The sequence below is a fragment of the Hakea prostrata genome, chromosome 1, assembly GCF_041222555.1.
Source record: "Hakea prostrata isolate BN-2017 chromosome 1, UWA_Hpros_2, whole genome shotgun sequence".
NCBI classification, from domain to species: Eukaryota; Viridiplantae; Streptophyta; class Magnoliopsida; order Proteales; family Proteaceae; genus Hakea; species Hakea prostrata.
Genome location: NC_142600.1, coordinates 20,667,045 through 20,692,034, shown reverse-complemented (window position 1 = coordinate 20,692,034; position 24,990 = coordinate 20,667,045). Strand labels below are relative to the sequence as shown.

At 38.7% G+C, this 24,990-nt stretch overlaps 1 protein-coding gene across 3 annotated transcripts in view; it reads right to left on the bottom strand.

Moving 5' to 3' along the window:
- LOC149028194 (uncharacterized) overlaps positions 1-24,589 on the bottom strand; it is a 125,193-nt gene extending 100,604 nt beyond the window's left edge. For 2 of the 3 annotated variants that reach the window (XM_089169131.1, XM_089169139.1), the window contains exons 1-6: positions 24,229-24,588; positions 23,749-23,923; positions 22,988-23,647; positions 12,588-12,731; positions 5,195-5,293; positions 4,944-5,069 (exon numbers count right to left, since the gene is read on the bottom strand). In XM_089169131.1, the coding sequence (XP_089025257.1) occupies positions 4,944-5,069; positions 5,195-5,293; positions 12,588-12,731; positions 22,988-23,647; positions 23,749-23,923; positions 24,229-24,413 (1,389 nt within the window). In that variant the 5' untranslated portion in view covers positions 24,414-24,588. Of the gene's footprint in view, positions 1-4,943; positions 5,070-5,194; positions 5,294-12,587; positions 12,732-22,987; positions 23,648-23,748; positions 23,924-24,228 lie in introns of all 3 variants that reach the window. The other variant, XM_089169146.1, reaches the window with a different exon arrangement.
- Between the last annotated feature and the right edge of the window lie 401 nt (positions 24,590-24,990).

Here is a 24,990-nt window from a genome sequence, read left to right as displayed (position 1 = left end):
GTATTCTAAAGGAATACGTTGATCACACAAAACCCCAAACGAACATCTCCACTTCATCCATCCCATTTTACTTCCCCAGAAAACATCATCCTCTATATCACCTTCTTTATTTATGATTGAGTCAAGGTACCTCAAATAACTGCTTTGTGGAATCTCCTTCTCATCAAGTTTCACCAACTCATTATCTATCCAAACATGACCAAAGTTATACACCAAATATTCTTCATTCTACCTAGTTTAAAACCTTTTAATTCCAAGTTTGATTTCCATAGGTCGGCACTAATCCCTACTTGCATCTCATGACTCTCATCTACCAAAACTATATAATCAGCAAAAAGAATACACCAAGGAACTCATCTTGAATGTCTCTAGCTAAATCACCCTTGATAAGTGCAAACAAATAAGAACATAAATCTTCCATGATGTAACCCAATCCTAACTAGGAATCCATCACCTTAGCCCCTCACAGTTCCTACACTTGTCATTTTACTATCATAAAAAATGGAGAATCCGGTGCTGAATGCATCCAGACAAGCAAAATCTCAGAGGCAATTTGCCTACTCGATCTTATCCATGGTCCAAATTTCGATCGAGGTCAAAATTTTGGTTTTCTGCCCAGCCAAGACGAAACCGGGGGCAAAAAAAAATTCCCTCATTTTGACCCAGATTTTGCCCAATTTTGCAAAACCCTGTTTAGAAGTCCCAAATCTCAGTTGAGTTCTGCAAAATTTCACAACATTTGCAAATGCCACCAGTCAAAATTTCAGGGATTTCCCCCATTTTTGCTGTTTTTGCCTCTTCCAGCCTCTTTTTCATGCAAAAATCATCACTCCTCTTCCTTCACATTGTTTGGTGCTTACTTGATGTAAACCTAATTTTAGGGTTAAGATTTCAAGGACGGTTTCCCTAAAATTAAGGGTTTGCCCAAAATCTTCCAGTAAATTAATTAAAAATACTATGGGAAGCCTATGGGTAGCTAAGAAAGTTGTTGGAAACTCTTAGGAAGGATATGGGTTGGTAGGGAAAAGCTAGGGCTTGGATAAAATTATCTGGGAAGGGAAGGTGATGTGACCACAATTCCAGCCCCTGGCCAAAGCCCTAAGTGGGGCCCCCTAGATGGCTCCAAGAAGCCCCCATGAGCTGGTCGAACCCCTAGTAGGGGTATCTAGGACATTGTCAACCCTCTTGTGTTGCTGGAATTATTTCTAGAATTATTCCTAGAGTTTAATTTGGGTTTTACTTCTTAATTTGAGTTGTGTTTGAATTGGTTAAGTTGTGGACAAGATAAGACTATTGTACAATGAGGGTTCCTATCTTTTAGGAGTTTACTTTTAATTAGAAGTTGTATTTTTAGTAGTTGGTGGTCGAGTGTCCCAAGTAGTTCTTTTTCAAGTGTCCCAACTCCCAAGGAGTTTTTTTCAAGTGAGCTTCCCTAGATAGAATCTTAAGTTGCTTAGTCTTTTATTTTCAGCATGTCTTTAGTTGTTAGATTCTATTTCAAGGATCGAGATTATGTGGTGGGATCCCAGTCTGTTAAGGAATTCCCAAAGACCTTTAGTAGGCTATAAATGGCCTATTGTTTCTCTGTAATTCTGCAAGTCCGATTGAATAAAATTAAGAGTATTTGTGATACACAGGGTCATGGCTCCCCTTGGAAGGGCTACAACGAATTTTAAAGAGTTCTTCATCAACAATCAGCAATCAATCATAAGTTCCAGCAGCCATTAAAAAATTCCAGTATTTTCTTCAAGCCTCCATCATCTTCTTCAAGAACTACAGCAGCCCACAAGTAGGTACAGTAGACCCCCCCATCCCCTTCCTACCCTCCCTACGCCCTTCCCCAGCCCCTCCCCCACCTGCGCAAGCCCATAATCCCCCACCCCCTGCTGTCGCACCCCTAGCAGCAGCCTCCCCCCCCCCCCCAACAGACTTTAAACCCCATCCCCAAGCCCTACGATCCTTCCCAGTCCCTCCCCCACCTCTCCCCTTCCCTGCTGCCCCTTTTTTCCTCTCTTCTCTTCATCGCACCCTCCCCTCTCCTCTCTTTGACTTGCAGCAACAATAGCAGGAAGAAAGAAAAAGAGAGAGAGAGAGAGAGAGAGAGAGAGAGAGAGAGAGAGAAGAGAAGAAAGAATCAAGATTGCCCAAAATCTTTTAGAGACCCTCCCATAGCCTACCCAAGAGTCATTCCCAAGTCCATCCAAACCCCAACCGCAGGGTTCCTTTCCCTTTCCTAATTTCAATACTATTATTTTGGCTATCCAATGACCTAGTAAACTATTCCATATTGGGTTTTGACTAACCCTAAATTTTTCCCTTTTCCCCAAAAGCCTCCCCCACATAACTTTGGATTGACCCATATCCCTCCAAAGATATTCCAACAACTTTCTTGACTTCCCATAGGCATTTAATAATATTTTTACTTTATTTGCTGGAAGATTCTGCACAAATCCAAAATTTTAGGGAGATTCTCTTGGAATGCCCAACCCTAGAGTTGGATTCACATCAGAAGGAAAGCCTACAATGGGTATGGGAAGGGTTCGGGATAAGGGATAAACAATATAACAATTTGGCATTATATAGAAGAGATGTGGGTTGTTATAGGGTAACCTAAAATTATCTGGGAAGGGTAGGAAACCTACAGTTGGGTAGAAAGGGGAAGGGAAGCCTATGGTTAGAGATGAAAGGGTTCTTGCAATCTTCTTTCTTTCTTTCTTTCTTTTCTTTTCTTTTTTTCTTTCATCTTTTCTTTTCTTTTCTTTTCTTCCATCTTCTTTTCTTTTCTTTTCTTCTTTTTTTTTTTTTTTTTTTTTTTTCTTGTAATTCTGCAACAAGAATTAGAAAATAAAGAAATAGAAATAAAAGAAAACAGGTAATTGAAAGAAACAGAAAAAAAGGGGGAGAGAGTGGCTGCCGCAAGAAAAAAGGAAGAGGGGATCTTGGAGCTTCTGCAAGGGTGGGAGGCGGCTGGGGATGCTTGCGCAAGTGGGGTGGGTTCTTGGAGTTGCAGGATAAGGAAGGGGTTTAGGGCTGCTGTACTTGTTTGATGGGAAGAAAGAACCATGAATGCTTGTAGATGCTAGAGATTGGAAGATGAATGCTGGAATCTTGAAGGAGATGCTGATCTTGAATAAGAACTCTCAATTACTTAACCGTGGCCTCCTCAACAAGGCCTCAATCCTTAACTCAATTTATTCAATAATCAGACTTCACTTCACCATGAAAAGACTATGCTTATTTATAGCCTACTAAAGACACCAATCTAATTGGGAATCCTTTATAATTTAGGATCTCCCTTACAATTAATCTCAGCCACACAATGAAAGACTTTAATTTAAACTAAATCACTAATGGAATCTTTTTGAAAATAGATTTCTCCTAAGACTCTAACATAAAGGGAAGGAACTCTTCTTGAAATAAAAGACTTACAAGAGTCCTTCTTTAAAGAAAGACTCCTAAGGACTCAAGAACTCAACTCACAAATCCAAACAAGACTTCTAAACTAAACAAGACTCTGAAAATTAAGGAATAGAATTCTGAAATTGATTTCAGCAGATAATTAGGGCTGAAATTGACAAAAATACCCTTTTTAGGGTTCGGTCAGCCCTAGGTGTGCCACCTTGGAGTGACCTTGGGGCCACTCAAGGGTTTTGGTTAGGGGGGTGACCCTTGTTCACATTATACTACATGGTTATAGTCCTCACAGAGTATATATGGTGGAGTTTCAAGATATGGGAGGTCATCTGCTGATGCTAGTAGGACATCTGCATATAGGTGTAAAGATTGATGGGGATCAGGTGCACATTTGTGGACTCCATCTTTGGATATCCATCACACCCAGTTGGGCCAATTCAGCCATCATCCTCTTACAGTCCATTCCCTGATGATACATTCCCTAGGTTGGTATATCTAGCTTATGCTGATGATGACACCTATAGATTCACAGTATTGGACTATCTGAATCAATATTCCAAGACCATGATATGGAAGTCTTATCAGTATTGAGAGCAGAAAATCAGATTTCACCAGTATTGATATGGGAGTCTTATAGAGAGCAGAAGATCAGATCTTACCAGTACTACGCATCTCATGGGATGGATCCACCATGGAACTCAACTTGGAATTGAGAGAAGATGTCAACAAAAAAAAAATTTGGTTATTTACTTTGGGGCTGTTGTATTTGTATGAAACACTTAAAAGTACTTATAGGCTATTTCTAGGTCAATAAAGACCATATGAAGATCCTTCTTATACTTTTTATACCTTTCCACAAGTCTCCTAAGAGGGTATATAGCTTCTGCTGTAGATCTTCCTAGAGTAAACCCAAATTTATTCACCAAGACTACAAAACCCAATCATGGGCCAAAGGTCTTCTAAGACCCAATATACAAAATTGGACAATCTGAAAACTGCATTAATTGTGATAATAAATTTATATTTCGAACAAGATGGACAGAAATTTGCAGGTTTTGGCAGAAAATATTTATATATATAACATTTGATAATTCTGAAATACTGTATATCACTTTATATTATCAATCCTCATGCATAATTAAATAGTTTTAATCAGATTATGTGTATCATGTTACTAAAAAATTCATGGTATGGGCCCTATTAAGAATGCAAACAGCACTATAGAATGCATATCACAAATTAGAGTTGAAGCCAGGTTACAATTTTGCTGCAATTTTGTAAATCTAAGGTTTCCACTATAAGGAAGACCAAAGACAGGGTTTCCCAGAACTTTCGGTACCTAATTAGGTTATTCGGCCTGGAAACCTTCCACCAAAACTTCCAGCCAAAATTTCGGTACTTCATGAAATAATTTGGTTCCAAGCTTGGTCAAAACCAGGCCTGAAGCCTGTAAATATTATCTACGCACAGGCTAACACTCCTTTTGGCTAGTATATAACCAAAGTTCCTTCAAGATAACCACAACATACCTGTGAACCAGAACAGTATTTGGATAATTCTTGCATACATTCAGACACACAATGTTTGCTCTCTTGCCAAATTGTTCCATTGCCACCCAAAAGTTCAACATACACTTGTTTCACTTCAAACTCAAGCTGCAATATGCAATTTCCATAATCAGAAAACATTTTTTGGGATTCCAGAGGCTTAAGTTCTAACAAGTAAGTTTTGCATCACTAAATTCATAAACTGGTGAAATTTATGGGGGAAAATTCATTACTTGTGCAGTCCTCAAGAAGAAAACTACTATGCTCTCCTCATCTATCCGATAAGCAGTTCCCACCGAGGTAACCATGTCCCTTAATTTTTTGTCACTACACTGCAAAGTAGCAAAATTTAAATCAAAAACATTGAAAATGGGGGTACCCATCTACAAAGAAACATTAACCAAAAAAAAATGAAGCTAGAGGCTACTCAGCATCTCACAGTATCAGTTGTGTAAGCATAACCAAAGCAGTCGATAAGAGAACTTCTAAGACAATACGATATCTGAAGCCTTATTTTTTCTAAACCAAACTAGATGAAGTGAAGGGAAGATGTGGATGAGCCATTTAACATCACTATTCACTAAAACAGAAGCCCTTGACTTAACCAAAGATTAGAAGCACTAGGCTTAAAAGCCACCACAATACTGATATAAATAGAGATGGGCAGGTAACAAGTTTATTGAGTATGTAAATCAGTCATGAGGAAAGGGAGGAGAACGAGAGGAGATAAGAAGGATAATTACACAAGACATAGATGGAAGAAGATTGACCATTGTGATACCTGCAGCTCAAGTAGGAAAAGATCAAATCTGGCACAACAATGACCACAGACCCGGCTTTAAATAGATGCCAGATTCCAACCCAAGCTAAGAAACAATCCCAAGCATAAGCCAATCCCAAGACCAAGACTGAGCATAAAGTTGCATGCACTATGTCACAAAGAACAAAAGCTGTTGGATGGTATGCAGGTCCATACAATTCCCACAAGTTTGATGATAGAAATCCAAGAGATGGATTTGAAGTCATAAGCTTTCCACAAGTTGTACCAACCCTTCTTTAAGTTCTTGGACAGTTCAAGTTGTCTTTCACAGCTGAACTTCGTATCACTATATGGAGATAGATGATGAATAGAGCAGGTTGAAACAGTTTTGTTAAGTTGTTTGGGAGTTACGATCATCAGCCAATCACTCTGTTTTGCAGTAACAATATCCTACTTCAATTGTAATCAACTAACAGCATGGGACTTGGGAATATATTATATTATGGCTGTTAGGGAGATTAACAGTTTGTTCAAAACTTCTAGAACTCCCACTTTGGTGTTTCAAATTAGCCATTTTAGAAAAGAGGGTTCGTTTTTCAAGAATTACCTGTCATCAATTAGAAATATATATCCCAATGAGTGTCAAAAGGAGTTCCTGAGAAGTCTATACGAAGTGGTAGTCAAGCACATATGCAACTGAAACTGACTGGACATTTAATGAATGAAACTCATTTGAGATGTGATGAAGATACCAGCAATTTAGATCTTATCTTAGCAACTAAAAAGGTTAAATTTAATTGAAATCTCGCTATTCTACTGCTTCCATTTCTTTCTTCTTCCCTTCTTCAAGTTTTCTTTAATTGAAAATGTCCATGGAGACACAGCAGTCTACTTTCTAATTCTATATCAATCACTCCTATATCAATGCATAGTTGATTCCTAGTTGTACAGCACCTCAAAGAGTAGAATTTTACAGGTATATTAATTGAATTATGCAACCCAAATCTTAAGATATTAGGTGGAGACATCCCCCCCAGGTCAAGTATAACTCTCCTTTTATTGGGTGACACATGTGGTCCCCAGTGGGCTCACTACCAGGTTGAATTATCCAACCCAAAAGCCCCCAATTTGACCACAAATCAGAGAATTAGAAACAAGGACAGAAATTAGCTGCCTCCGGCTTATGCTGTTCTTCTCAATGAATAAATTTCAACTGAAATCATTGCATTTTCAGAAAACAAGACGAAATGTCCAATATTTCATCATAGTCATAAATTTCAACCAAAACGGTATGAAATTTCGGTCCATACGACACGAAATTTCGTGCCGCCCGAAACGTTACATCTCCTTGTATAAAACCTACCAATTTCGAGCACAACCTGAGAAATTTTGCAGGTTCCACTACTCAAAGTTTCGACCTTAAATCACTTTTTCTCTCATTTCTTTTGGATTCTACCCTCATTTGAGTTGATTTTAACAACTCATTTGTATTTAAACTCCACTCTTGCTCCTCCATTGTTGGGTTTTTGATAATCAAACAAGGTGAGTTAACAAAGTTCTCCATTTGTTATTTTTGTTTTGTTTATGCCTCAAATCAACTTAGATTGCTTTCAAATTAAAGTATGTTTAATCTAGATTGTTGATCTATGATTATGTGAAGTTAAAATTAATTTTTGGATATTGCAACTGTTTTTTTTTATTTTTTTGTATTTAAAAATTATTTTTTAAGATATGTATATTCCCAAAATACACATGTATAAACTCATGTATGAGCATCAAATTGATGAATGTGAGACACCATCACCTCATCTATGCTACAATGCTGTTGAATCAGATTTTTTGTTGTTAATTATTAATTTTCATTGTTTGAAAAATATGAAACTATTTTCAAAAATTATTTAAATATTAAAATAGTACTAATTAATTTCTCTTATATATTTAAAAATAGGATATAAATTATAGTAGCATGTACGTAATTTTTTGAGCTTATTGTAATGCTTTTTAAGATACCCGGTGTGCAATTTTTGTATCAGGCACTCTCTTTGAAAGATGTCAGACATAACCTAGCAACACGGGAGGCCACTGACAACTGATAAGAAGAAAAGTGAATGCAATTATTGCAAGAAGCAAATAGGAGGAAGTGGGGTCACTAGATCAAAGGTGCATCTAGCTAGCGAAAGTACGGATGTAACAGGATGTGAAAAGGTGCCCTCAGAGATCAGAAGGCAATGGCCTGATACTTGGCTGGGGGAAAGCAAAAGAGGAAAGAGAAGAGAACACAAAGGGAGGAGTTCGAGGATGCATGCCTAGATGACCCACTAGAGCAAGGCGAGCAGGATTTTGATCCAGAGGAGAGTATGGATGTGAGCCTGACTCATATTCTGCACAGATGAGAAGGGCGATGATGATGAGTAGGGAGCAGACGGGGATTGAAGAGATAAGGAGGCAACAGAGGGCCATGGGTTGTGGATCCTCTAGAGAACCAACCGGTATTAGAGGCACACGCAGTTCCCAAGACCTAATGAGGAGGAGTTAGAGTGTGAGGGAGGAGATTCTTATCCCCCGGGCCCTAACACAGGGTCAAGCTTCATTAGCACATGCTACAGGTCCGAATCTTGAGATTCTTCATAATGATCCCGCCCTATTTAGGAGGCCAGAGAAAAACCAAAGAAGGTTGAAGCACTTATGGGGGTGTGTGAAGGAGAAAGTGAGGATGACTTTCTCCAAATGGGCTATGTACCATAGTATTCCAGCACATACAGCCCAGGAGCCCTACTACAGGGATATGATTGAAGAGATAGCCAAGGGTGGGAGTGGTGTACATGGGCCCACCCCATATGAGATATACAATGTGTATTTTCTTGAGCATAAACAAGACTTAAATGAGTACATTAATGGATTGAAGCCTATGTGGGCTCATTATGGAGTGATTCTGATGGTTAGATTGGTCCTACTACATAGTCCATCATCAATTTCATATTGAATTGTGATGGAAGGACAGTGTTCCTAAGTCAGTAGATACATCCAGTGAGAAGAAGGAAGCAAAATACATCTACAAAGTTTTGAAGCAAGTGATGACGTAGGTTGAAGTGGAGAATGTGATCCAAATTGTGATCGATAATGGCTCTAATTACAAGTAAGTTGGGTTGAAGATGATGGAGAACCCCATGTATCAAAACATGCTTCTACTTCTAGTACTAATTTTAATCTTTAAATACATATTACATTACATATACACTTTATGACTTTATGTTGATGCCTTGATGGTTCAATAAATCATTACTAATTTGGACATTCTTATATGCACAGATATAGGCTCTTTTGGACTCCATATGCTGCTCACTGCATTGACCTAATACTAAAAGACATGGGGAAGGCCAATATTGTGAAAAAGACCATGGAGCAAGCCGGACAAGTTAGCACCTTCATCTAAACCATACACATGCACTAAAGATGATGAGGGCCAAATGTCAAGGTGACTTATGCTACCAATTGGATAGCACTGCAGAGCTTTGAGAGTAAGAAGACTGGCCTTAAGAGCATGTTTGCATCAGAGTGGTATAACTAGGAGGGTTCTTCATCCGTAAGAGTAAGGAGAACACAATTGACCATACTCAATGAGACCATATCAAATAAGGTGAGGATAGTGGTGAAGATGCTTGAGCTTATGGTGCATGTGTCATAGTTGTCACGGCAATGAGACGATGCGAGGCGGTTTAAGCTAGTTGAGGCAATGAGTCGACGAGGCGCCCTCCAAGGCGCTTTTGAGGAGGTCGAGGCGTTTCGAGGCATTTTAAGTGAAATTTTGGTTGTGATTATAAATGAACATGTATTATGGAGAAGAAAAAAAAAGATCATATTCTAGTCATCCTATATGGCATATATTGATGCATTCATTTGTCTTGATGATAATGAAGCTTCTATTCTTGAACCTTCAATTCTAAAAAAGATGAAACAGTAATGAAGAAAATTGGTTTTCAGCAAACAAGGTCCTAGGTAGAGATCATTAGGCTTCAACATGCTATTTTTTAAATTGGAATACGCTACTAATTATGGATCATTAGGTTCTAAGTGCCAATTGATTCTTTGCTTCATTTTGGCATCATTGATTTGGTTTTTTTTTTTTTAATAATTCAAAAAGGCAGTCGCCTTGCGGTCCGAGGCGTCCGAGGAGTCTAAGGCAATGCCTTACACTGAGGCAACCGCCTTATGACCTAACAATAAGGTGACGGTTGCCTTACAACCCCAAAGGGCACTCGGACGCCTAAGCGACACCTTAACAACTATGGCATGTGCTGAGAATAGTAGATCAGCAGAGACAACCTACTATAGATACAATGAAGTAGCAAGTTACTCAGGTCTACCCAAAGGGAAACAAGAAAATCCCCGACATCATCCAACATAGATAGAAGAAACAGTTGCAGCATCCTCTACATAAGGCTAGTGAGTTATTAAGTCTACTAATCAATTTAATTTTTATTATATTATCACTCTATTAACTATTCCCTTTTTTTTTTTTTTTTTTTTTTTTACACACAGCATACTATCTAAATCCCAAGTACCATTACAAATACATGTTTAGGATGACACAAGATTTGATAGATACTGTCTAAACTGTAGTGGAGAGGTTGGAATTGAATCCATCTAAACAGGCAATCATCCTTATGGAGGTCAGATTGTGATTTAATATTCATAATTCACAGTTTTATACTAAGTAATTAAGTATTAACCTAGTTATTTTATTTTCTTACTTTATATATTATTAGATGAAGATATTTAGGGATGCCACTAGGAGTTTCAGTCATTCCATGGCCATATCGGGAAGGGAATCCACCCCTAAAGGTAAGTTAATTCATTATACATTTAATTACTTACGTTCTATCTTTCAGTTAGTTACTTAAGTATTGAAATGACTTGGAGTCTATTTTGTTGCAGCTGAATGGTGGTTGCAATTTGGCTATGACTCACCCCACTTGAGTACGATTGCATGCAAAATGTTCTCCCAGACATGTTTTGGCACTGGTTATAAGCGAAATTGGAGCCCCTTCAGCCTCATCCACTCAAAGAGGTGCAACCGATTGGGTGTGAAGCGTCTAGAGGATCGTGTCTACTTACATTATAATATGAGACTGAGGGAGGATCATATCCGACGGAGGATGGACAGAGAGAGTAACATGATCGAGTTGGCTGACATATTGAGATGGATGATGATGATAACCCAATAGTTGAGTGGATCAGGGACAATGGAGAGCCCTCGTTGGATGAGGAGGGAAGTTGTCCCAGTAGACATTGTAGAGCAGATGGGGGCTGGTGTAGATGACTTCTTGGCTGAGGAGGGGAGTGCACATACAGTGCTCGCCCATCCCTTCATGCCACACTCTAGTGTGTCCACCTAGAGTGAAGATTTGATTGTTTGGTCCAACACCGAGGATGATGTGACACAGGCATCCCCCAACAACGACAACAACAATGATGATGATGATGATGAAGGGGATCATGAGGATGTTGGACCTCGTGATGAGGATTCAATTGATCCTAGGAAGAGACCAGCACCATAGTACATGAGAGTAAAGGATGGGGAGATGACCACCGAGATTCACAGATGAGAGTCAATTCAGTTATACAACATAAGATTCAGAACACGGTGGAGTTGTATCTTGAGGCCAAAATGTTTCGTCGACATATTCGAAGAAGGAGAAGGGGAAACAACATGAGCATTGCACAGAGTACACGCCATCACATGGGTCTTACCGTCAGGCTGATGCAGAGAGCTTCGCGGGCTCTATGAGATTGATGAGCAAAGATGATTCCAGAGACTCCATCTCTAGAGGTTCCAGATGGCATATGCCCGCAGAGTGCTAGTCATATGATACTACTATGGAAAGTGTTGGTTCTACTCGGTCGACTTATGGACCTTATGGTTATGGCCCTTATTGTGTCCCTCCTGACTATCAAACTCAAAGTAAGCCACCAGTGAAACCTTATGGTCATGGAGCTCATGGTGTCCCTCCCACTCTCACCTATCAAAGTCGGACATTGGGACCTTATTATGATTATGGAGCTTATTTTGTCCCTACCTCTGCCGACAACCAGGGTAGTTCTTCATTTGTTAAGCAGATTTTCCACAATATATCTATACCACAACCACCACCAGCCCTTCCATCAGCAGTTGAATCAGTTCATTATTTAGAGATTCCCAACTTCCCACCATCAAGACATCTTAGGCATGTGGATGAGGCCACATATAGAATCGCAGTTGTCGACTACAACTATATGGACCATACATCATGGGACATCTATTGTGCTTGGCATGGAGTGCAGAGGGAAGAGGGAGACATGTATTATGCAAACTTGTACTTGGTAATATTCTCGATTCTTCTCACATATACTATTAGGCAAACTTGTACTTGGTAATATTCTCAGTTCTTCTCACATATACTATATAATTGAATGTTAACTTTTCAATGGTTTTTTTGGTAAACTAGTAGTTCTATTGTGTTTATTATGCTCGAAATAAGTAGGAGGCAAGAATCGAAGAAGAAGAAGAAGGGGGTCAGAGCCACAAGGGATGGGGTAGGTTTGGGTTGTGCATTATCTTGAACTGCTTTTGTCTTTCAGTTTCTTTGTATTTGTATTTTCTTTTTTTTTCCACTTTTTTTTTCTACCTTTTTAATAGCTTATACCTGCAGACTTTTGTCTCCTTTCAACTTGTATATCTTGAACGACTCTCAAGCTTGTAAGAAAAATTAGCTAACAATCATGAGAAAGAAACATCATCATCATCAAAAGCAACAACAAAAAAAAGTCCACCACCAGCAGCCACAATGAAAACAAAATTATGAGACAAGAAATGATAAAGAGCATACAGATCTGTGAAGCAGTAACCACCGAAGTGAAATATTGCAATTCCTAACCAAGGATAGAAGAGACTCAGAGTTATTCAACACATAATCTCTTGTCAAAATGCCATTGGAGAGAAGAGAGCACAGTTCAGATGTAAGATCTTCAACCTGCCATTACAAGGAAATCCAATTATTCCAAGGAAGCAATAATTCCACAATCATACATGTGGAAGTGGATAATATCAGTAATACACGACATAAAATTAGCTGCTCCATCTGAATGAAAATAAAACTGCATGTTGGCAATGTGAAAAACATCAATTTCACAGCAGAAAATTCTCCAACCATGTGGAAAACAGAAATTCCACAAAAAATCATCCCAACTCTATTCATTTTCAAAGTTTGAGGTGGGGAATTTGAAAATCATAGATCCTGTTTTGGAACATCAGAAGAAAAAGAAGTCAAAAATTATTTAATTATATACTCAAAACTCAAGATGCTACAAATACACAACCATGTAAAGCAAGCCAGGAACCAAAACATATCATTTGTGCTCATGAGGTAATAAACTGTGATTCGGAATACCATAAATGCATGACTTTAATGACTAAAACTCACTAAATGCTAAAAGAACCACATCCAAAACCAAAAACAAAAAAACAAAATCCAACATGAAGAGGCACCCTATCCTGAGCAAAGCAACCAAAATATAAGTTTTCTATAAATCAAAAAAAGCCAGATGATTGTGTTATGAAATCAGGCTGCAGCAATGCAATCTTTGATCGAAGGGCTCAAACAAGGGTCAAATCTGCCAAGATCTACATGAAAGCCAGTGCCAACAAGCATAGTTGTCAAGGCGTCACCTAGGCAACACCTAGGTATCCAGGATCTCCAAGTGAGCTGGGCAACCGTCGCCTTACTTGAATTCAAAAAGGTGGGCTCCTTGGTGCCCAAGACATCAGCTAGGCATCCAGGCAAGTGCCTTGGATGCCTTGGCAGCTAAGTGTCTGCCTTTTATTTTATTTTATTTAAAAAAAAATTTATATAAAGATACCAAATCAATGGCAGAACATTATCAACCCACTTGATTCCAATCTGAATGAATTCAATGGTTGAAAGTAAACTAAGATGCTAAATGAATTCATTGGTTGAAAGTACACTAAGATGCTATCTTTTTTTTTGTCAAAACTAAAGTGATATTAGTGCTACATGGGATCATACATTAAAAATTAAAAAAAAATTGAAAAAAAAAAAAACCAAACCTAAGACCTATATTCACAAACACTTTTCTTCCTCACGAGAGCTCTCACAACAGAAAGTCTGAAACCCTCAGCTTGAACCAGCAGCAAACTGCAGTGGTTTCTTCCTCTGGCGATCGACTCTCCAGTTGAAGGTGAATTACCTTCTCTACATACTCAGGCGACGCTTCTTCTTTTTTCTTTTTCTGTGACTTACGGCTTACCTGGTCACCGCCAGAGTTGAAGAGTTGCACCAGCCATCATCGTCCTCTTTGGTGACCTTCTCTACAATCAAAGGTGAGTTACCTTTTGGAGATGCTTCTGTCCTTTATATTCCTGCAACTTAACGGCTTACCTGGTCACCGCCAGAGTTGAAGAGTTGCAGCGGCCATTGTCTTCCTCTCCAGCGATCTTCTCTACAATCAAAGGTGAGTAACCTTCTGGCGATGCTTCTTTTTTTTTTTTTAACGGTGACATATGCTTACCTATTTGCCATCAGAGTTGAAGAGTTGCAGCCACCATCTCCTTCCTCTCCGACAGGCTCTTCATCTCAGGCAACATGAGGTTCACCCCCCCCCCCAGTAGTAACACATATTTCTTTTCTTTAATGGATCAATTGCTCTCTTTCTACATCACTAAAGTTGCTTTTTGGTTATTCAATCTTCGTATCAGTTACCATCTTTTCTAACGATTATGTAAATGAATTATTCATTAAGTTTGCAAAATGTTTCATACTTAAATGCTAGGAATAAATTATGTAACTTTTAGTATGAAATTTGGATCAAATATCATATTACATTGCAAAAAATTAACACTAGAATGTCTTGACCGCCTTAAAATTAACAGTAGAACACCTTGACCGCTTAGTTCTTGCCTTGTGGGCGCCTTGTAAGCCATCCATCGCCTTGGTCGCCTTGAGAATCTTGCCAACAAGGGTTTTGGCTATCAAAATAGGAGGCGGCTGTTTAGGGTTCACAGTGATCAATAGGGATGGGGCTTTAAGGGAATGATGAGCAAATCTAGGGGAAGGTCTGGTGTGAGTTTGAATCAATTTTGATGGCTGGATCTGGATGTGAATTCCTAAAAATTAGGGTAGTTGACGGAATTTAGGGATGACTGGTCAGTGAGGTTTCAGGGGGAGCATGGGGCCAGGCTTTAGGTTGTACATAAGCACTAAAGAAGGGAGATTCTTTAAAAGAACAGAGGATTCTGATGGTTAAAAACCTAAGGAAACAGCTGCAGAACTAGTGTTGTTGGGGTTTGTTAGAGTTTAATGAATACTACAGTCTTACTGGTTTGATGGGGCTGTAAGAGGAGTTCGAGTGGAGAGGGTTATGACCTATGAGGGGACTCTAAGGTTTGAATTAGAGTTAGAATGGGTGGCTGGATCTAGAGATTTGCAGGTTAAAGTCCTCTTTTTTGACAATCGAATACACTTCTCCAGTCCCGAATTCCATAATGCCTGGCTTGTTTCTTCTGTACCAGAGGCCATCAAAATATGGAAGTTGCCGCCAGAATCCTGTATTTCTTTACAGAACCTCCTAATTTGGCAGGTGTTGGACTTGATTGGGACAAAAGAGAGGTTAGGGTAAGGGATTTGGCAGAGAAGATCAAAAAGAAATTAAGGTGGAGAGAGAGGGGGGGTTGCAAATATGGATCTCTTTACCTATGCAGCTGCCTGCAATGCCAGACCAGAGAGACTGACTCCGCAGTCAGATCTAGGAAGGGTTTGAACCACTTAGTACCCAATAGAAAAGCTGCTGGATTTTGAACCACCAGGAAATAATCCTCTTGAGCCTGCGCAACAAAAATAACATAAACTGGACATTCTCTATTCTTCCAATGTTGCAGGAGGGGCATATGAATGAGGCTTAGCAGCCTTACAATATGAGTCCTCCAACCAATAGGACTACTCTTATACTTATTTTAAAAAAAAAAAGTAAATAACTAACTGGAGCACATAATCCCCCCAACATGGAGCTGTGAAGGTATGTGGCACTTAACCTGACATGAGTGACCACTTCATTGAGTCACATGATCATCTAACTTGACAGGTAATAAATAAACCAATTGAACCAACAAGCTAATGCAACCAAAATACCAGATACAGTTTCACCATTTTTATTTTTATTTTTGTTTTGTGTGGGGGGGGAAGCATGCATGGACACCACTACCAACTACACTAACTAGTACTACTGTTGATATTACTACTTGGGCAGTCATTCCTTGGACTACTTGCACATGGAAGTCTGTGGATCTGCATCATGCAGACTTGAGGTCGTAGCACTGATATCCATCTGCAGCATTAAGAATTCCTAGTGATTATGTGGCTTACACTCTTCCACAGTAGAAATTCCTCTATTTTGATCAAATTTCAATAGGTCCAATACTAAAACAATCAAAATTTATATTTTCACACGTGCTGATATCAACAAAATATTGGCAATATATACTCAATACACAGTCTTCCATAAGATGGGGACTTATTATAATTAAAAGGGCCAGGATCTGGATCTGTCAAAGTTGACTACCATGCATTTAGTTTTTACGTGTACCCCTCCCTACAAGATGATTAGGAAAAGTAACGTATTAGTTAGTAACATTACTCTCTTACTTTCTTTGTAATTTGCAAATGAAATGAAGATCACTTTAAAGGAAGTAGCGTTTATGGGCAATGATCTTCCTTGAAGACACTCCAGTCTAGTAATTTTGAGGATCCATTTCTCCTTCTCCCTAACTGCTAAAACTAGTGCTGCCTATTATATGATGGTTCCGATCAAACTATTTCTCGTATGAAGGCCTGAACCTTCTCAGTCTGATTGGTGTTTCCTTATGCGGCTATGCCTACAGTAGAGGATGCCAGATGCAATGAAGTTTCTCAATTGTTGCTGCCTCTTGTTGCTGCTGCTTTTTTGAGGCTGAACTAATGTACATCAAGTGACACTTGATCCCTGTTTGAGGGATATCTCTTGGCAGGATTTTCCTCCATGTTTGGCTCTTAAATTGCTTGTAGATGCTCTGTTTTTCCGAGTTTTTTGCACAGTCCGCTAATACATTCCAGGTCAGCTGTCTTTGGTGTATTTGAAATACTTCTTTGAGGGTTTATTTCACTATTATATTACAGCTATTAACCATTGTTAGCTGTTTTTCTTGAGGCTCATTGTCCTTGTCCTGGTTTCATTAATTCAGTCCCTGTTTTCAAGTCTACTACTACTAATTTGTTACAAGTACAGACAACCACCATTAAGTTAAATGAAGTGTAACTATTTGTTATGGCTTCAAGTTGCTGAAGCTTACATTCATACCAACCGTAACATAAAATATATCAAAAAGGAACCTCCTAAACCTGACCATAAGGACCCTGATTCTCTCACTGCTCATGATGACTGGATGCAAGAAAATGCTGCTGTTAAAATTTAGTTATGGAATAATGTTGGGCATTCCATTGCTGCAAGTGTAATGTTTTATACTAGGGCTAAGGAAACAAGGGAAGGTCTCCAGGAAAGCTACTCCCGACACAAGAATTTTTCTCACACTTAGGAACTTTATGAGAAAAATCTTCAGTGCTTCCCAAGGTTACCTTGAGTAACTACAAAAATCAGCCTATTACCACTCATCTTAACAAGTTGAAGCAGCAATAGGCTGAATTTCATGTTGCCAAATTCTTAGCTGGTCTACATATTGATTATCAATCCATCAAAAGTCATTTATTTACTAAAGAGATGGTGCCATCTCTCAAAGAAGTCATTTCTCGACCGAAACAGCTGGTTGGTACTTGGTAGTTCTCCTAAGTCTTCTCCTGCTGCTCCCACTACAGAAAACTTGCATTTGTGGCTGACAGTGGTAAGAATAACAAAAGGAGTTGCAGTCAGCCTCATGGTTGTGGTCATGGTCGTGACTCTATTGTATGCCACGTACATCTAATGGTCCTATCACTGCAATTGTTGTGGGAAGCCTACTCATATTATTGATACGTGTTGGCAAAATATGGAAAACCTGATTGAGCTTATGAATTAGCCAACATCGGATTCATTGACTCCAGGTGATCATGCTCCTATAAGCAACTCTACTCAGTCATCTAAATCTGCACACCTTTCCACTGGGTCTAGCATTTCTCGTGATGTCTATAGCATGCTCCTTAAACATCTATGACAGCTTGAAGCCATTGCTACCTCATCTTCTACTACTACTTTGGCTCACTGCATCTATTTCCACTCCATGAATTATTGATTCAGGTGCAACGTGGCATATGATTGGCAAGTCTACTTTGTTTTCTTCAATAACCAATCGTACTAACTCCTTACTAGTTACTTTGGTTAACATTTAACCTATAAAAGTCTCCAATCATCATGTAGCTTCTCCAGCTAACGACATGAATTTATTTCCTGTTCTCTTTGCATCTAAACTTCCTTCGAGTTTGATAATTAGTCAAATTACCAAGAATATTAATTGCTCTATCACATTTTTTTCCTACTTATCATGTCTTCCAAAACCTGCAGGCAAAGAGGACAATTGGTGGAAGCCTTTAACAAGAGAGCTTGTATTACTTAGATGGCACTAGACCTACTATCACTGTTGCCTCTACTAGTATCTCTCCACTTACAATGGCATTTCGCCTTGGCCATCCCTCCTTGACTAGCTCGAACTTATGGTTCCTGATTGTTGGTCTACTTCGACTCTAGTACTCTACAATGCAAAGCATGTAAGTTAGGAAAGCATCATAGTATCATACAGTATCATTTCCTAATTGTAGTTCACCCTGTTCTTTATTTTCCTTAGTTCATTCTGACACCTGTGCCCCTTGTCATGTTAGAGATACACTCAATTTTTTAGTTATTTTCTAAGTTTTGTTGATGACAATTCTATGCCGGTTAAGTATATTTCTTGAAGGATTAATCACAATTTGTCTCTATCTATCAGCATTTTCATAGTGAAATGAAAGCCCAATTTTAAGCTTTTATTAAGATTTTTCATTTTGATATGATATTGAGTAGGTGCAAAAGAAAATATTTGATTTTTCTCATCAAAGGGCAGGATAGGATACCTCAACCAATTGTTCTTATACTCCCCCTAACCAAATTGGTGGTTTACCATGAGAACAGACATCTTTGGGATATACTCGACCAATTGTGTTTGATACTTCCAAAACAATTCTTACATGATGCTATTCTTATAGCTTGTTTTTAGATTAGTTGCATGCCTTCATTTGTGCACTTACTATTTTACACCCTAATGCTCTATTATTCTCTCTTCCGCCGGTTACACCCTAATGCTCTGTTATTCTCTCTTCCGCCATATGTTTTTGGGTGTGTACCTTGTTCATGTTTTACAACCTAGTTTAGGAATTTACCAAGGACTTTAGGTAAATTTTTCCCTCGTGCTATGAAATGTATTTCTCTTGGGTACGCACTTGCACTCGGTAAGGGTCACAATTGCTTTGATACTCTTTCAAGTCACCAATCTGCAAGCATCGATGTTACTTTTTTTTGCGGATACTCCTTATTATTCCTCTTCTGATGATTTATAGATTATCTTTCACGATGACCATCCTACTGTCATGTTCTTCCTAAGCTTCCCCCCATAGATTCAAAGCCCCGACCAGTGACAGTGTATCAACGGCATAGCCTTAGCCGTCTCCTCTAGTGCGACCAGTCCCTACTATCCCTCACCATGCTCTCCCCGATCAGCCCTCCACATCTACAAATCAACCTGACTTACCAGTTGTTCTTTGGAAAGGTACTCTCCCTTGCACATTACATCCTACTCTAGCCTGTCCTATTCCCTCACATCCTTGCATCATTTTTTCCTATCCTCTTTATCTGTTGCTTCTTTTCTAGAGTCCTATCATGAGGCACTCTTTCATTCTAGGTGTAAGGCTGCTAAGGACACCAAGATAGATGCTTTCGTACGACAAGAAAATGGTCTCTAGTGGATTTGCCAAATAAGAATCTTGTTCACGGTCAATGGGTTTACACTATTACGTATCCTCCAGATAGGACAATTGAACACCTTAAAGCACAGCTGTTGCTATACACAGACATATAGCATGGACTATTTTGAGACATCCTCCCCTATTGCCTAGTTGAATTCTGTTCAGGTTCTCATCTCCTTGGCAACCAATCTTGATTGACCCCTTTATCAACTAGACATCAAAAATGCATCTTCCTGTGGTGATCTCCAAGAAGTACATACGGAGTAACCTCCTGGATTTGTTGCTCAAGGGGAGGCATCAAGCAAGGTTTGCAAGCTTCATAAAACTATCTATAGGCTGAAACAGTCACCACAAGCTTGGTTCACAAGTTCAGCTCCGTTGTTACTCCTTGCAAGTTCTCACAATGCTACTTTGACCACTCTGTTTTTGTTCAAGGCTTCCAACTGGTAATTCTTGTGGTATATGTCCATGACATTATTATTTCTAACAATGAATATACAAGTATAGCAAAAGCAAAAACTTATCTTTATTAACATTCCAAATGAAGGATTAGAGTCAACTTTGGTACTTTCTAGGGATTAAAGTGCTTTGCAACAAGAAGGGGATTAATCTATCCCGAAGGAAGTATGTTCTGATATATTAACCGATATAGGACTTCTTGCAGCTAAACTTGTTGGTACTGCCATGGATCTTCCTCAAAAACATACTAATAGTGAAGACTTTAAAGATTCCCAACAATACAAACAGTTAGTAGGCTAGTAGCCAAAGCCAGACATATCTTTTCTGTTGGCCTAGCAAGCCAATTACACATTCTCCAAGAAAATACATTGGGAAGCAGTAAGTTGTATTTTGTGGTAGCTGAAGGGAATGCTCCCTACAAGAAGCTCATCTGTTGCCCCCATCACCATATTTACATTATAGGCAATCTGGATCCCTTCAGGGTAAATGCTGATGGAGATCGTTAATCCACTACTAGACACTATACTTTTGTGGGTACAAATCTTATCACTATGGAAGCAAGGAACAGTCAACCATTGCTCGATCAAGTGCCGAAGCCAAGCATAGAGCTATGGCTCAAACTGTTGATGAACTCATGTGGCTACAATCCTTTCATGTTGATTTGGGATTGCCCATTGCCAAACCCATGCAAATGCTCTGTGTCAACCAAACTACCATCTACATCTCCAATAACCCAATCTTCCATAAAAGCATCAAGTACATCGAGGTTGATCATCACCTTGTCCAAGAAGCTATCATCGAGAAGAAAATTGTCACCCCATAAGTGCCTGCTATCATCGAGAAGAAAATTGTCACCCCATAAGTGCCTACCACAGACCAACTTCATGACATCTTTACCAAACCTTTGTTCAATCCTTCCCTAAATAGTGGATATTACAACATGGGCTGAGTTGAATTGTAAGCTCCAGCTTGGGGAGGATGGTTAATAATATTACATGTAAAGAGTACATGGACCTTATGTACAGTGAGGGCACGAAGGGTCATGTATACATGAACCTTCTTATTATGCTATTTCTTCTTTTCGTATTATGTTATTTCTTCTTCTTTTCTCCCCCCCCCCCTTTGTAGCTTGCGTATCAACCATCGAATAAATTTCAGTTGAAATTGACGAAATTTTGACCGAAATAACTGCAATTTTTTAGAACGAAACAAAATTGCAAAAATTTAGTCTCAGTACTTCGTTTCGACCGAAACTCGGGGAAATTTCAGTCGAAACTGGCCGAAATTTTGGGTTCGACTAGTTTTGGCAGAAACAAGACATCCCCACCTTATAAAGTACTTAATTTCAACCAGAACCTACGCTATTTAGCAAGTTCCGAGCTTTTCCCAATACTGCCAGTGGGGATTTTGACCCCCTTTGTGATTTTTTTTTTTTTCACTTTTTGTTGCTTTCTTCCCTCATTTCACCTAATTTCGAGAAATCCATTGCATTCAAATGCCAAATTTGTCCTCCACTTGTGGGTTTTTGAAATTCTTGCAATGTGAGTTAACAAACTTTTCCATTTTTATTGTTTTGTTTTGTTCTGTTCATGCCTCAAATCATGATGGATTGCTTTCAAATTAAAGTATGTTTAGTCTAGAGTGTTGATTTATGATTGTGTGGTGTTAAAATTAATTTTTTGTTCTTCTTACTTTTTTTTATTTTTATATTTTTAAAAATTGTTTTCCAAATTGGTATATTGCTAAAATATAAACGTATACATGATGTACGAGCTTCAACTTAATGTATGTGAGACACCATCACTTGAACTATGCTATGATGGTGTTGAATCAAATTTTTGGTTGTTAACTATTTATTTTAATTATTTAAAAATATTAAAATATTTCTAAAAAATGTTTACATATTAAAAAATATTAATTAATTTATGTATTCTATTTAAACATATGAGAGTTGCAGTTGTTGATTACCTCAACAACCATATGGTCCATATGTCATGGGTGTATTGTGCTTAGTATGGAGAGCAAAGATTGCAGGGACACATGTACTAGACCTTGCACTAGCAGGCTAGCACAGTGGCAGCTGTATCACTTTTGTTCATTTGTTGTCTACTTCTCTATATACTTGGAAGTTTGAAACTTTGTAAGTTGTAAATTTTAAGTTCTAACTTCTAACCATTACCATGCTATGTAAATGCATTACAATTGGTACTTCTCAGTTCTTGTCATATATGTACTTGAATGTTAGCTTTTTAGTGGTTTTTTTGTTGGTAAAATAGTAGTTCCATTGAGTTTATTATGTTTTAAATAGATAGGACACAAGAATTCAAACCATTTGGAGGTCATATAAGGCTTGAAACCTAGGGTCGAAACTTCCAAAAAAAAGTAATTTCGGTCTTCGTCTAGGATGAAACCTTGGTTTCAACCAAAATTTTCTCCATGGTATCAACAAACCAAACCATAGGTTAGATTGCTTAGAGATTCTATTTGTCTGCAGGTACAGCGGAGGGGGAGAGCTGCTTCTTCATGCAACTATCACCCTTCCCCATTCTCTTCTCCATATTCTCTCTTCTCTTCCTTCTCTTCCTTGTCTTTTCGGCTTCTATTAGTTTATCTGCTGTGCAGTATTGAATGGGTATTTTAAGTTTTATGTCATATTGTATTAGGGAGACAAGAGATACAAAAATGTAACTCATATAAATGAATGAATGATCACTTAACATATTATGCACCAACTAACCTGAACAGATTAAAAAAAAGCTTTAGCAACTGGCAATCAATAGAAGATCAAATCCAACCTTTGAGTAATGATGCTGGCAAAGATCACGAACAATCGATGGGGAAAGACAAGAGGATATCGATGATTTTGCAGCTTTATATGCATCCCATGATGTTGATAAATCTACAGTAAAGTACATAAAAAATGGAACCACCCAGGAATCTTGGAAGAACCGATCAATAATCTCTCGCATCACAGACCCGTTATGTAAAAGCTCTGGTGAATAGAACAACAAAACATACAACCAACCAGCTTGTGATGCCAATGCCATAGTCCGGTGCTCAGGATCTGGGTAATGGCAGACAATATTGTACAAATCACAATCCCTAAGGCAACTGATAACAGATTCCACAACCTGCTTCGGGAAAGGAAATCGGAGTAAAAGATCCTCAGGCTTTTGAACAGAGACAATTGAAGAGCTCGAAGGAGGCAAATGAGTCTGACGGAGTGAACTCGATGAAGTTGGGTGAACACGACATAGCAAACACATAGGTTCAATATTGGGAGCATTGAAACAGCGAACATAGCGGACATGAGCAACGAGCAGTTTTTCCCGTAGATGGCCACCCATTCGGTGCTCCAGAAGTAGTAGCAAACACCCAAATAAAGCTAATGATTCTGCAAGCAACTGCCGCCCTTTCTCGTTGTTCAACACTCTCTCCAGTACAGAGTCTCCTCCCTGAGGAACAAGGCAAAACCGTAAACAGACAACACACAACATATTCACCAAAATGTAGAAAATGACGATGAAGATACTGATGAGTTCCTCCATAGACTAACCAGTAAGTCATTGAGATAGTTAAGCAATTCTTGATGGTACGTCACAATGCCATTTGCTAAAAGAAAAAAACGCTGCATAAATACAGAACACGATTCCCTCAGCTGATCCTCCAACAACTCTAATTCCTCGTTTCCTTCAATGTTCGCCTCAAAATTATCGGGAGAATCGAAGTACCTGAAAGAGAATATCAAATGAGTTCCAGAAACTAGTTAATTCGCCCAACCCAAAGATTCCGTACAGAACTCCATGGTAAGAGTAATTGATATTCAAATGAGTTCCAGAAACTAGTTACAGGTATAGGATATCACGGTTCAACTCAGTTAAAACCAAGCCCAAAGAGGAAAATTATAAATACAATACTTGAAAAGATCCTGTATGATCAAAGCCCTCATCGTTTTCTTGTCTATATGAATGGTCAATGTAAAAACCAACTTTAGAAAAGCATAGAAGACATAAACAAAGAGCAGAAGAGGACTGACTTCAGATCGAAGAGCACGGGATCGTAACGATGATCGCGAAACTCAGGAGGGATTCGACCGGATAAGAGCAAAAGTTCTGAGATTAGGGCTTGACATCTGCTTGCGAAGTTGAGGAGCTCTGGAAATAATAATTCGTCGGATTTCTGCAGCGTTTCGACTTCGCCTTCGTCTCCGGAAGAATTCATTTTCAGCGAACCTGGTCAGCACTAAGCAGTGGAAAGGCAAATAACAAAATTCAGAAATGCTATGAATGTTGTACCGCGCATGGTTGTTCTAGTGACAGGTCGTTGAACCGTTGGCGCTGCCGGCAGGCAAAACTATCACACGTTGACGCTGCCAGTAGGCAAAAGAACATGACATGTCATCATGGTTCCAATATCCTATCCCCCGAATTGGGTTTTTTCTTGAGGCTGTGTTTGTTTCCTGGAATAAAAGTGAGGTGGAAAAATTCTTTAAGGGCCTGTTTGGTTACATGAATCCAGAGATTTGAAATCTCTAGATTCATGAATCTAAGAATTATACCCGTTTGGTTGTAAAAATCTCTAGATTCATGAAATCTAGAGATTCACCTTTTTACACTAAAAACATGAATCTGTAGATTTATGGGTAAGGGGTGAAATCCAGAGATTTAAAAAAAGCTATACATTTGCACATTCACAAAAATCACGTCGGTCAAATAGTTTTTTTAGGATGAATCCACAGATTTCATTCCACAACCAAACATCTAATTTTATAAATTATAACTCCATAGATTTGAAATCT